We start from the raw sequence: 14,642 nt of genomic DNA, 5'->3' as shown, positions 1-14,642 counted from the left end.
AGTTAATAAGTTATTGTTGTCTACTGCTTGTTGTCCTATTAAAAACACTCATCCTTTTTTTTTTAAATGAAATGGTTACTCTCTCCATGGCCTGAATAAGATGTAAAAAGCCTGAAGTCTTTATTTTCTGCAGTTAGATTTAAATTTTTAACAGTTGCAGTAAAGTACAGAATTTAGCTTTGTTAAATTTTTCTGAAATGACAAAAGGTAAATAAAAATTCAACAGGAAAGAAAATATCAACTCAGATTTTTAATTAAAAACGTTATGGAGGCATTTAGAGATTTTAGATACACATTTCTCTGACTAATCAAATCTTTGATGACTTTCCACTATTAGATCATCTAAAAAAACGGACTAAATGTCAGAAAATGAGACCAGACTGTTTGTAAATGTGACGCTCCAAAACAGTAGGTGACACTTATAACCATTCAAAACAAAACTTCATATGACAGAAACAGAGCTGCAGGAACGACTCCATTTAGTGTTTCTCTGATAAAAAACTGAGTCTTTCTGAGACCAAACCAAATCAGTATTCAGTTAACTGCCTCTGATTTACCAAATTATAGTAAAGTGGAACTTTTTCAGTCTGAGTCAGTTCCATGTCATTTTACACAGAGCTGATACTTCTTCATTTGCATGAAGTTATAAAAGATCCTGAGACCTGCAGGTGCTTCCTGGACAGGCAGAGAGGGAGGAGCAGAGAGCTGATGCTTCACTAACTGAGTGTGAAGATTTATCTGCAAGTTGTTTTGTACTTTTTGTACCCAGGCAGAATTATGAAATGATGCTCTCTAGTGTCCAAATATGGCTCAGCATGTATTTTGACTATATTTTTTTATATATTTATTAACTATGGGAAGGAGACTGAACAAGGTTCTCTTCAGTCACATTGAATTTGTTACCATCAACACAAACAGTGTGTTATTGTTCTGTTTACCAACAAGGAAACATAATATGTAATAAAATGCTTTTATTGAGTCAGTATAACACAGCAATTCCTGTAAATGCCTGTTAATGACAAGAAAAATGAACACAATGCTTAAACCTTTTGCTTTATTCTGATTTCTAACATGTGAACTTTGCAAACAGCAGAAGCAGTAAAAAAGCAGATTTTAAATGCTCATTCTGGTCCTCTACTATTCAGTGGGACATCCTGACTTCTGGATGGTTTTCTCTGAAGTCTGGGAGCCCAAAGACACTTTACATGTGTAAACCTTATCCATGTTCCAGTCTGATGTCTGGATGGTCAGAGAGCTGCTGATTTGGAAAGTGTGGTCTGGTCTCTGAACAGCAGTGCTGGTAGAGATCCCACTGCTCACTGGACTCCCAGCAGCCGACCAGGTCACATCTGCAAATTGCACAGACTGACTGGACAGACAGACCAGAGTGGCTTTGCTGGACTGGAGCTCAGCACTGGACGGAGGGAAGACTGTGAGGACAGGAGCAGGGAGGCTGGAGCCTGAAAATACAGAAGGACAATCAGGAACGAAGTGGAAATGAAGGAATAAAAACTAAAAATGTCTGAGAATTGAGCAAGCGACAGTAATGGATGATGACAGTATTTACCATTAAATATTAAGATCTCATAAAAATGAAAAATACAGCATGTGCCAAAATACATGTAACTAGCTATAATCATTCACAGCAGCAGAAATTTACTGTACAAACAAATGTGCTGGAAAATTATTTAAAGTCCTACAAAATAAATAAATAAAACTTATATAAATAACATACATACAATCATCAGTCATCAAGAGGCAGTAATGGATGAATATAATATTTACTAATAATCTCATAGACTAAATCAACTATAAACAAAACAAGTACAAAAACATCTAAAGGAGTAGAAATGATAAAACTTTCAAACACAAAAATAATGAACACATTTTTTTCTTTTACATAGTTAATATTTTTTAATCTTTGTGAAATAAAGCAGAGGCAGCTATAACAAACTTCAGACACAATGAGAGTAGTTGTGGAACTGAGACAAATTAAGCTCAGAATGTAAATTTTCTCAATGTTTTACCTTTAGAAAAAATACTTTGTTACTACTGAAAGAAAATGGAATCATTTCCAAAAAAGGCTCTTGAAAAATATCTTCTTAAAGGTGAACAGTGTTATTACTTCATAGCAATGATCAAGGTCAGTGTGTTTCTGTGGACTCTAATTAAAGAAGTCAACTGCATTCAAACTGCTGGTCACATCTGTTGCTTGTACATTGTATAAAACAGCAACTTTTACGCTTAACAACAAATAAACTCTGAAAAATAAGACATCAAGGCATAAACACTAAGTCATCAGAAAATCTCTCCTGTTTCAGGATCAAATTAAAAGTACTTACTTGTCACAGTCAGCTTGGTTCCTTGTCCAAATACCACAGTGATTCAGTTTGTACTCATGGCTGTACAAAAACCTCCTGACTCTCACTAATGAGGGCAGAGGAACTGAAACATCCTGCTGAGACCAACTTTCACTGTCAGCATCTCATTCCCCTCATCAGTCTGTTTATATTTCATAACAATGTGCTTTAAACACCGTTAATAAAGTGTAATTTGTTCTGTTCCAGACTGAATGATTTGATTTTTACTCATTGAGCGATGTGAGCAGTTATAACAGAAGCAAATGTTTATCTCTGATGTCCTTATCCTCACATGTCTGCATTTTCTTGCTACCTTACACATACAATTTATACTAATAACTCTTTTTCAGTCATGTATAAGTTAACCTTTGGATAAAACAATCTGATTACTGTCACTTTTAGTGCAGATGGAAATGTAAAATATGTCTCTATGTAGGCACTGAGACAAGCATGTATTTAAGCCTTGTTTAAGCATGAAAAGATGTGGGTGAAGGAGGTGTGCATGTTTTAGTGCTTTGCTAAAATATTTTCAATGATGAACCTCAAACTGAATCAAAAAGAAAAAAAAAGAGCAGATCAATGTTTAAATGTTTGACTGTTACCTGTTGGTGGTTGGGTTTACACTGAGTTTGCTTATCAGCAAGTGAAAGAGAGTCAAAAAGCAGAAATGTGAGTGAAGAGGTTTTTGTCACAGCATAAATCACTGTGATACAGCAACAGAGCTCTCCCATGTTTGACAGTAATAGACTGCAGAGTCTCCCTCCTCCACATTGCTGATGATCAAACGATAATCTGTTGTTGACTGATGAGTGGATGTGAATTTTGGAGAGGAGAACCCAGAGCCATAGCTTGGACTAGCTATAAAAATACAGCACAAGCTGAGGAACTCCTCCTGGAATCTGTTTATACCAAAGACAGTGTTATCAACAGTCCCCAGGTTACAGTCCATGGTGGCTGTCTCTCCTCTCCTCACTGATACAACAGGTTTCTGTGTCAGCACCGTCACACCACTCACACCTGCAGACAACAAGAAGACATGGAGTCAAGAGAAACACACTGATCAATCTGACATTAGGTCTGATCTGCAGTATGAGTCAGAATCTTTACATGTTAGAGCAGTGATGAGAGCACAGAGAGTCACCAGCATGTTGTCAGTGTGCCAAGAATGGACTCTGAAAGAGGCTGTACTGCTTTTGTAGGATGAAGAGAGGGGGTGCTGGAGGAACCTTTTAATACAACTAACAGGAGGAGGAGCTTTTGGAAATACATATGTATATTTCTTGTCTTGACTGTATTATTAAAATTATTAAAAATATTAAAATTTTGTCTTTGCTTCCTGACCTACATGAGACCGAATTTCTTATTGGCTGTATTTGACATTTTATCTTTGTTTAATGATCACAGTTAGATTTTAAAGTTTCTTAACAAGTGACATCAAGTAATTTCAGCTTTAGCTCTCTGTGGGCCATCCTTTGTTACAGTCTGGATATCTGAAGTGAAAAAAAGACTTGTCAAAACTTATGGTGACATCCCACAACAACGGCAGCATCAGCAAAAACAGAAACACACACGTGGCAGAAAGGTTTCTATACAAAAGCACAGACTGTCAAGGAGGGAAGAAGAATATGTACAATGTTTTAGTGAAATTTGGCAGTTTTGATAAAATTGTGACTGTGAAGTGTGCTCAAGATGAGAGCGTGCATTGTAAACATCTGTCTACACAAGTAATATAATGCTAGTAACATTTACCTTCCTGTTTTATTCTCGTGACTCTTCATAAAATAGAATAACTCACACCATCAGTGTTTCTGGTTTAGATTCATTTTTCATGACTGACATGAACAGTGTTCTTACTAAAGCAGTTAGAGAGGAAACAAATCTTTAGCTCTAATGTCCTTATCCTCACACAGCTATTTTCTAATTTTGGGTTCTGATTCGCGATACTTTTGTCATTAGTATGTGTAACTAACTCAAAAAGCAGAAGTATCACTGTGCATTCTCCTTAGCAGAGACATCCCATGTTGGACAGTAATAGACTGCAGAGTCTCCCTCCTCCACACTTTGGACTGAAGAGTGGATGTGAATGTGATGAGTAGATATGTTCAAGTTCATATTCATTCTTCACACTCATGCCTGTCATAAAATAATGATCATAAATAATGAAACAAATGTTTATGACTGATGCTCACACAGCTACATTTTCTTCACACTCCTCCCCAACACTAACAGTTATCAGACAGTTTTAAGACTATTGTTAGGGTTTGATCCGCTCTGCCCTGTTGGTGTGTCAATGTAACTGCTGTTTGATATTGCTTGTACAGACAACAGACAGTGATGTTATGGAAAATTTAATAAAATGTTAATCATTAAAAATCACATTCAGTATCATACACATTTGTATGTTCATTAGATTTATGTGTAAAAATTTGTGTTGGTGGGTGAATGTGCAAATTCTTTGTTGATTTATAGTTTTGGTGATGAATGTTAAAATGCATCAAACAGAGTAATCCTGTCATGGCCCTGGGTCCTTTCACCCAGCGTTTTAAGTTGCATTTAGTTTTCACCTGTGGTTCCTTGTGTTATTACTGTTATGCTGTTCACTTGTGTTTCCCAGATGTGTCTGCTTCCCTCATCAGCCCTTGTGTATTTAAGTCCTGTGCTTTCCCCTGCTTGTTGTTGTGTTGTGTCCTCGTCATAGACAAGGTAAGTGGTTGTCACTGTGTGTGTCTCCTTGTGAACCCGTGTCCGAGTTTGTGCTGCTGTCCTCACCCAGTTCAGCCTTCCTTGTTGTTTCTAGCAATAAAGCTGAGGTTTTTTTGAGTTACTCAAGTGTCCTGCATTGAGGTCCTCAACTGCCTGCCCAGCACACCGGTACATTACAAATTCAGTGTTTAGTAACACATTGTCTGTAGTTGGTGTGTGTACACGGAGCTTCCTTGATGTCTTTGCTATCAGCATGTGCGACAGTCTGAAAAAGCAGAAGTATCAGTGAGGAGGTTTTTGTCACAGTGTAAATCACGTGATACCAGTTGCTTAGCAGAGTTATCCCATGTTTGACAGTAATAGACTGCAGAGTCTCCCTCCTCCACATTGTTCATGATCAAACGATAATCTGTTGTTGACTGATGAGTGGATGTGAATTTTGGGAGGAGAACCCAGAGCCATATTTGGAGAACTCCAGCCATGATACATCCTCACCACATACTGAGGAACTCCTCCTGGAATCTGTTTATACCAACGACAGATCAGTAACAGTCCCCAGGTTACAGTCCATGGTGGCTGTCTCTCCTCTCCTCACTGATACAACAGGTTTCTGTGTCACCACCGTCACACCACTCACACCTGCAGACAACAAGAAGACATGGAGTCAAGAGAAACACACTGACATCTGTGTGTAAGTCTGCAGTATAAGTCAAAGTGTTTACATGTTAGAGCAGTGATGAGAGCACAGAGAGTCACCAGCATGTTGACAGTGTGAGCTGAGAGTTGGATGTATCTTCAAAATAGATTTTACTGCTTTGATAGAACAGAGAGAGGAGGTGCTGGAGGAGCCATTTAATACAGTTAACAGTAGGTGGAGCCTTGGAAATATGCAGTACCAGTCAAAACTTTGACTGGTACTGCATATGTATATTTTTTAATCCTCGTTATATTTGAAAGGATTGTGTTGGTGATGTCTCCCTCATGTCATCCTTTTACAACATCATTAACTTCTGAGTGGTTTTGTTTGTTTGTTTTCCTTTCTTTTTTTAATTGCTTTTTTGTTTGTTTGTTTTTATACCCTTTCCACATCCAACATGAGACAGAAATTATTATTGGATTGGATTATTGAATATCTCAAATAGTGACTTAAATAGAGAATTTTAGCTTTAGCTCTGTGCAGGCCATCGGTGTTAAATTTTGAATATTTGAAAAGCAACCTCGTCAAACATTGTAGTAATCCCACAACAATGGGATCATCTGAACAACTGACTAAATGTCAGAAAATTCTGAATAAAACGTTGGTTGTAAACATGATGAATAATTAATTGATGGGGATTTCTAAGAGGGAGAGAAACATTAAAGTGTTCCAGCCTTCAGTTTCCAACACATCCAAAAAAACAGTAAAATGAAGCAGCAAAAGGAACATACAGAGAATATAAAAAGCTAAATAAAAACTACATTTCAAAGCAATGACAGTCAATACAAACAGAAAAACACATGACATAAAGGTTTCAATACAAAAGCATGGACTGAATAATGAATGAATAATGAATATGTTATAATTTTGTGAGAGTGTGAGAGTGTGGAGGGTCCTCAAGATTTCAGTGTGCAAGATAGACATCTATAACTGTCCAGCTGAGAGGTGGAGAGGACTGCAGTGAGAAAAGATCTTGATGGTTATGAAGACACAAAGGGAAGGAGAAATTAATGAGGACAATGAGCAGAACATTCAGCTTTCATACATGGATCAAATAAATTCTGACCTCTAATTTCATAACTGTAGTGTTTGTGATCAGGTTATATTTGGAAGTCTGCTGATGTCCTCTACATGATTAAGATAATGCCAGTCATATTACCTTCCTGGTTTATTCTCATTAGTCTTTAAAGAATACAATAACTCACATAACCAGTGTTTCTCCTTCATATTCATTTTTACACAGCCACATCTGACATAAACGTACGTCTGAATGTGCGCTGGGAACAGGGGTGGCGTCTGCTGAGAGAGAAAATACAATTACTACAGAGACAGGCAGAGGTGAAAAAGAGTAAGTGTCAAAAATATTAGTGACCTTACTTACAGTGCAAACAGGCTGAGCTTGGAAGGTGAGTCCAGAAGGCATGTGTAACAGTCTCAAAAAGCACAAGTATTAGTGAGGACGTTTTGACACAGTATACATCACTGTGATACCCTCTCCTTAGCAGATCCATCCCATGGGTGACAGGAATAAACTGCAGGGTCTCCCTCCTCCACATTGTTCATGATCAAATGAGTGGATGTGAATTTTGGAGAGGAGAACGCAGAATCATATCTTGGAGAATTCCAGTCATGATGAAACATCAGCATAATATTGAAGAGCTCCTCCTGGAATCTGTTTATACCAACGGGCGACACTGTCAGTAACAGTCCCCAGGTTGCAGTCCGCAACTGATACACAATCTTGGTAACTGAGTGAATCTAATTTTGTAATTTAGATAAATGTTAGCTACTTTAAAACTGTATATGACTTATGTAACTAAAGAACATGTGTTCTCTTAATAATGTAGTTATAGAAAGCTGGTTCATTCATAATAGACTGTGAGCGTTCAGGACAGTGCCACAAACCTCTATCGAAACTATATATAAAGATTTATTAGCCCATAAGAAACCACACCCATTTGTCCTTGAAGAATTTTTTTTTCAAAAATTTTAAAAATCTACATGATTAAAAACTTATTCCAGAAAATTTCCAGAATATGGGTTCTTAAGGATTAAGATACAATATAATTTAAAGTCTGGTGTGTTTGACAATGTGATGTTTTATGGGCAAATGAAGTGTCCATGATTTGATGCTTTCATTAATTGCAGTGAAAGTGGGAATCATTTCTTTTAAGTAAAATGATTAATTCAGTGTTTATAAACTGTGTGTAGCTGGTGAGATTACACTGAATCTGCTTGACAGCTCTGTGAACAGCCTAGAGTCTGAGAAAGCAGACGTATCAGTGAGGAGGTTTTTGTCACACTGTAGATCACTGTGCATTCTCCTTAGCAGAGTCATCCTACAGTATGTTGTACAGTAATAGACTGCAGAGTCTCCATCCTCCACACTTTGGACTGAAGAGTGGATGTTGTTACAATAGGAACTAGTTTGTATAGGTGAAGCGCTCGGACAGTTTTAGGGGCCGGAAGCGTATGCAGCAGGGCATCCAGACCGAGCTGTATTGTTGTTTACACGCCTGAATTAATAAAGTTAAAGACCCTATGAGTTAAAGTGGACCGAGTTTGTGCTCTTTGAGGAATTACAAGAAAGAAACGAACAAGAATAAAACATGGTGGCAGCGGCGAGGACTTGGTCTGGATTACAGTAGCGTAGCACTACAGTGTGTGCCGTCTAGCGGTAGCGAGAGCTAACGAGGAGAGAGACCACTACAACACGTCATGGATGGCCTGAAGCCGCCCCGGACGCTATGCCTGGATTCCAGCAACATCGCAAAGACATGGAAGAGCTGGAGGGACGAGTTCCTGCTGTATGTGGATCTAACGCTGACAGATGCAGACGACACACAGAAGGTAAAGCTGTTCAGCTATCTAGTCGGTGACAGTGGCAGAGACCTTTTGGACACGCTGATGGGAGATACTGCTCATGATGCTTGGAAGCTAGAGGATATCATCAAGAAGTTTGATGATCATTGCAACCCCGGCGTGAATGAGACGGTTGAACGTTATCGTTTCTTTACTAGGAGTCAGGGGGCCAGCGAGAGCATTGACAGCTACGTTACTGAACTAAGACTGCTAGCAAAAACGTGCAACTTTGGGACATTAAGGGATTCGCTGATTCGGGACAGGATTGTGTGGGAGGTAACAATACAAGCATGAGAGAACGCCTGCTTCGTGAAAAGAACCTCACACTGGACACATGTCTTCAACTGTGCAGAGCGGCCGAACTGTCCAAGGAGAATGTGAAAGCAATCACCAGCGCAATTGCAGAAGAGGTGCATGCTGTACAAGGAGCACAGTACCAGAGTACAGACAGCAACACAGTGCAGTGTAAATTCTGTGGGAAAACGCACGAGAAGAGGAAAGAAAAATGTCCTGCATTTGGGAAAAAGTGTGCTAAGTGTGGCACAAAGAACCATTTTGCAGCTAAATGCAAAGCAAAAATGGACCGGACAAGACACAAACATGTGAGTAACATAAAGACAGAAAGTGTGAGCGATGAATACGAGGATATCGCCAGTGTCACCTCAACAGAGATGGAGAAGGTGGACACTGAGGAGACAAGATGTGGTGAGGACAAGGGAATAAAAGAAAGAAAAGAGACAGGTACAGTTAAAAAAGACTCCCAGCTTCTGTACGCAGGCATGCTGCTAGGGAAAAACACAGTACAATTTCAAATAGACTGTGGAGCTAGCTGCAACATTATCCCAATCAACCTGCTAAATCCAGACGTTGAGTTGGAACATACCAAAAGTGTGCTAGTCATGTACAACAAAAGCAAACTGAGACCTATAGGGAAGTGTAAAGTTAAGATAAGAAACCCAAGAAACAATAAACTGTACCGACTGGAGTTCCAAGTGGTGGATACAGATGGTGTAATGCCTTTGATTGGTAGGAAAGCCAGTGAGGCAATGAAGCTGATTAAAGTGCACTATGAAAACATCATGGCAATTGATAGCATAGTCAACGGCAAAAAAGCCTGCAATAGAACCCTGGACGGTGGAGCAGATTAAAGTGAGATACGCTGATGTATTCACTGGAGATGGGTGTTTAGAGGGAAAATATAAAATGGAGATAGACAGTACAGTAAAGCCAGTACAGCTACCAAAGAGACGTGTACCAGTGGCTTTAATGAAACCGCTTAAAGAAGAATTACAAAACCTACAACAGAGAGGGATAATCACACCTGTGGAATGCAGTACAGAATGGATCAGTGCCATGGTGGTTGTCCAAAAACAAAATGGCAAGCCTAGAGTGTGTATCGATCCCAAACCTTTGAACAAAGCGCTAAGGCGTAGTCACTTTCCACTGCCAACTATTGAGGACATTCTACCAGACCTGTCGAAAGCTAAAGTGTTCACAGTGTGCGACGTCAAGAGTGGATTTTGGCATGTACAGCTGGAGGAGGAGTCCAGCTATGTGACGACGTTTGCCACTCCATTTGGTCGGTATAGATGGCTGAGGATGCCAATGGGGATAAGTACAGCCCCAGAAATCTTTCAGAGAAAACTGATGCAAGCACTAGACAATATGCCTGGACTGTACATCATAGCGGATGACATTCTGATCACAGGGCAGGGAGAGACGGAAGAGGAGGCAGAGCAAGATCACGACAGAAAATTGAAGCAGTTTTTGGACAGATGCAGAGAAAAGAATATAAAACTGAATGCAGACAAGTTCAGATTGAAGCAGAAGGAGACTACATACATCGGACACCGCCTGACTGCTGAGGGCCTCAAACCAGACCCAGAAAAGGTGCGTGCTGTTGAGCAGATGCCAGCGCCGACAGATGTGAAAGCAGTGCAAAGACTGATAGGTATGGCTAATTACTTAACCAAGTTTTGCCCTCACCTGTCAGATCACTGTAAAGTGTTAAGAGACTTGACACACAAGGATAGTGAGTGGACGTGGAATGCAGAACAAGAGGAGGCGTTCCTTAATCTAAAAAAGACAATAACAAATGCCCCTGTGTTAAAGTACTATAACCCAGAAGAAGAGCTGACATTGCAGAGTGACGCATCAGACACAGGATTAGGTGCAGCACTGATGCAAATGGGCAAGCCAGTTGCTTTTGCTAGTAGAGCACTAACAAAAACAGAACAAGGATATGCACAGATAGAAAAGGAGTTTCTGGCAATGGTCTTTGGCCTGGAGAAATTTCATCAGTACACATATGGCCACAAAGTGACTGTTCAGAGCGATCACAAGCCATTAGAAACCATAGTGCGAAAACCATTGCTGAGTGCTCCCAAAAGGCTGCAGGGTATGATGCTGCGCATACAGAAATATGATACAGAAGTCTTGTATGTGCCAGGAAGGGATTTAGTGCTAGCAGACACCCTTAGCAGAGCCTATCCTCTGGAGGACGTACCTGTGGAGGCTGAGCTAGAAACAGTTAACATGGTACAACATCTACCGATCTCAGCAGACAGACTACAGGAGATAAAGACAGCCACAGAACAGGATAAAACACTGCAGCTTCTCATCAACACAATGACATGGGGATGGCCAAAGAACAAGCTGCATGTGCCAAGTGAAATCAGGCCTTATTTTTCATTCCAAGAGGAACTCAGTCACCAGCATGGGATAGTCTTCAGAGGGGAGCGTGCAGTTATACCAGATGCCATGAGAACCGAAATCACCAGCCGTATACATGCATCGCACCTGGGTGTCGAAGGATGTCTTAGAAGGGCAAGAGAGTGCGTTTACTGGCTAGGCATGAATGAGCAGATTAAACAGTACATAGCGAAGTGTGACATTTGCCGGTCCATGGATGACAAACAGCAAAAGGAAACACTAATACCACACGAAGTGCCAAACAGGCCATGGGCTAAGGTGGGCACAGACCTGTTTATGTTTGACAACAGGGATTACCTCATCACAGTGGATTATTTCTCAAATTTCTGGGAAATAGATTACTTGGCCGACACAAAATCAACCACGGTGATAAAGAAACTTAAGGCTCATTTCGCCCGTCAAGGTATACCAGATATAGTGATTTCAGACAATGGCCCACAATATGTGTCACAAGAATTCAAAAAGTTTAGCCAACTGTGGGGATTTCAACATAAGACCTCATCTCCAGGTTATCCCCAGAGCAACGGCAAAGCAGAATCAGCTGTTAAGACAGCAAAACGACTTCTGCACAAAGCCAAAGCCGCAGGACAGGACCCCTATCTTTCCTTGCTGGACCACCGTAACACACCGTCGCTGGGCCTGAACACCAGTCCAGCACAAAGACTGCTCAGTCGGCGCACCAAAACATTGCTACCAATGAAAAGTAGCTTGCTGAAACCAAGGGTTGTTCAAGTTCAACAGGAACTGATGAACAGGCAAACACATCCAAGCACCTACTACAACCGCTCAGCCAAGGATCTGCCTGTGCTTAAAAGTGGGGACTCAGTGAGGATACAGCCGTTCCCACCACAGACCGTCTGGAGATGCGGCAAGGTGCTGTCGCGGATCGATGAAAGGTCCTATGAGATACAACTGCAATCTGGGAGTGTCATCAGGAGAAACCGCAGACACCTCAGACTGGTTCCGGAAAGGGCAGTCAGGGACCCCGTTGATGTGGACATCAACTTCCCAATTCAGGCAGAGGTTACAGGACAGGGTCAGGCAGGGTCTGTCCATCCTCCGCACAGGGTTTTAGACCACACACCAAAGGACACTGGTAGCGGAGAGACCACTGTCACAACCAGAGCAGGTCGCACAGTCAAGATGCCACAACACTATAAGGACTATGTCCTGTCACACAGATAAATTACTCAGTGTTGCTCATGGCCTTTGGGGGGTTTACATCAAAATGGGGAAAATGACAATAAGTGTTCAAAACAGAAAAAGGACAATGGAATATGTTTATGTTAATAATTACCTGTTATAAAGAAATGCACTCTGAACTGAAAAAAAAAAAAAAACACTGTACTGTATATGTTGAAATGGGGATGAGCTATGTTCAGGCTCGGAATGATGCGAGTCAGGTGACAGTCAATGTTTTGTTTTGAATTTTTTCAGAGGTCACTAAAGATGAATAGTTGTTTTCAGAGGTACTAGTCAGATGTTGAAATTAAGGGGAAGCTGTAATTCTGAAAAGAAAAGGGATGTTACAATAGGAACTACTGTTTGTATAGGTGAAGCGCTCGGACAGTTTAGGGGCCGGAAGCGTATGCAGCAGGGCATCCAGACCGAGCTGTATTGTTGTTTACACGCCTGAATTAATAAAGTTAAAGACCCTATGAGTTAAAGTGGACCGAGTTTGTGCTTTGAGGAATTACAAGAAAGAAACGAACAAGAATAAAACAGATGTGAATGTGATGTGCAGATATGTTCTGGTTCATATTCTACTCTCACACTCATACCTGTCATAAAAAATGTTCTTGAAAAGGTTTTTGTAAAGGAAATAAATGTTTATCACTGATGATCACACAGCTACATTTTCTTTCTACCCACATGTTTCTGATTATGTAACAGCCAAACTTTATTTAGTTGCATTTTCACTTCATATCAATGAGGATTTTTCATCATGTACCAATAAACAGTATCCATGAAGGATGATTGTCACATTTACATTACCTGTAATGTTGCAGTTATCAGATTTGAAACACTAGTGTCTATCAAATTTCTGTTTTGTCTGTAGTTGGTGTGTTTACAATGAGCGTCTTTGCTATCAGCATGTGTGACAGTCTGAAAAAGCAGAAGTAATAGTGAGGAGGTTTTTGTCACAGTGTAAATCACTGTGATACGTCCTGCTTAGCAGAGTCATCCCATGTGTGACAGTAATAGACTGCAGAGTCTCCCTCCTCCACATTGCTGATGATCAAACGATAATCTGTTGTTGACTGGTGAGTGGATGTGAATTTTGGAGAGGAGAACCCAGAGCCATATTCTGGAGAACTATAACTATGATGAAACCTCAGCACATACTGAGGAACTCCTCCTGGAATCTGTTTGTACCAACGAGCAGAATAGCCAGTAACAGTCCCCAGGTTACAGTCCATGGTGGCTGTCTCTCCTCTCCTCACTGATACAACAGGTTTCTGTGTCAGCACCGTCACACCACTCACACCTGCAGACAACAAGAAGACATGGAGTCAAGAGAAACACACTGACATCTGTGTGTAAGTCTGCAGTATAAGTCAAAGTGTTTACATGTTAGAGCAGTGATGAGAGCGCAGAGAGTCACCAGCATGTTGTCAGTGTGAGCTCAGAATAAACCTGTAACTCTGAAAGAGATGTTACTGCTTTTGTAAGGTGAAGAGAGGAGGTGCTGGAGGAGCCATTTAATACAACTATGAGGAGGAGGAGCTTTGGAAATGTATATGCATGTTCTTCATCCTGACTGCATTTGTAACTAGTGGTGTTGCTGATGTGTCACAGTGTCACCCCATTATATATCATTATACTGTCATTTTGCTGCATTTTTTATTGCTTTTACTTTAAAGTATACTTTTTACACAAAATGTTTCATCTTATCAGACCATTTATCTGTTTACAACATTTACAGTTATATTTGAGTTTCTTAACAAGTGACATCATGGAAATAGTTTGAGCTTGAGCTCTGCGTGTAGACCATGATTTGGTAAATTTTGGAAATTTGAAGTGAAAAGAAGATTCGTCAAACCTTGTGATGACATCTCACAACAATGGGATCATCTGATCAACTGACTGAATGTCAGAAAATTATGAATATTATTATGAAAATGATGAACTGTTCCCACATTGTGAGAAACAAGTAAGATGGAGCAGTGAACAGGAGGAGGATTAAATAAGTTTTTTCTTTCTCTCTCTTTCCTTTTTTCTGTATTCATCATTACTTGTGTTGGTGATGTACTAGTTGTTGCCCTGTTGCAGCATCATCTTGTTACCCTGTTAAAAGATCATTATCA

At 40.2% G+C, this 14,642-nt stretch overlaps 1 pseudogene and 1 gene segment (V, D, J or C); both read right to left on the bottom strand.

Moving 5' to 3' along the window:
* Positions 1 to 1,040: 1,040 nt before the first annotated feature.
* On the bottom strand, positions 1,041 to 5,878 carry LOC115784919 (immunoglobulin lambda-1 light chain-like; annotated as a pseudogene).
* Positions 5,879 to 13,423: 7,545 nt separating this feature from the next.
* On the bottom strand, positions 13,424 to 13,997 carry LOC115784918 (immunoglobulin lambda variable 3-21-like). The segment is given in 2 exon segments: positions 13,424 to 13,822; positions 13,906 to 13,997. Coding segments are annotated over 2 exon segments (375 nt in total).
* Between the last annotated feature and the right edge of the window lie 645 nt (positions 13,998 to 14,642).

The sequence above is a fragment of the Archocentrus centrarchus genome, chromosome 8, assembly GCF_007364275.1.
Source record: "Archocentrus centrarchus isolate MPI-CPG fArcCen1 chromosome 8, fArcCen1, whole genome shotgun sequence".
In the NCBI taxonomy this organism is placed as follows: domain Eukaryota; kingdom Metazoa; phylum Chordata; class Actinopteri; order Cichliformes; family Cichlidae; genus Archocentrus; species Archocentrus centrarchus.
Note: the sequence above shows the minus strand (reverse complement) of the source record. Positions and strands in the feature narration are given on the sequence as shown.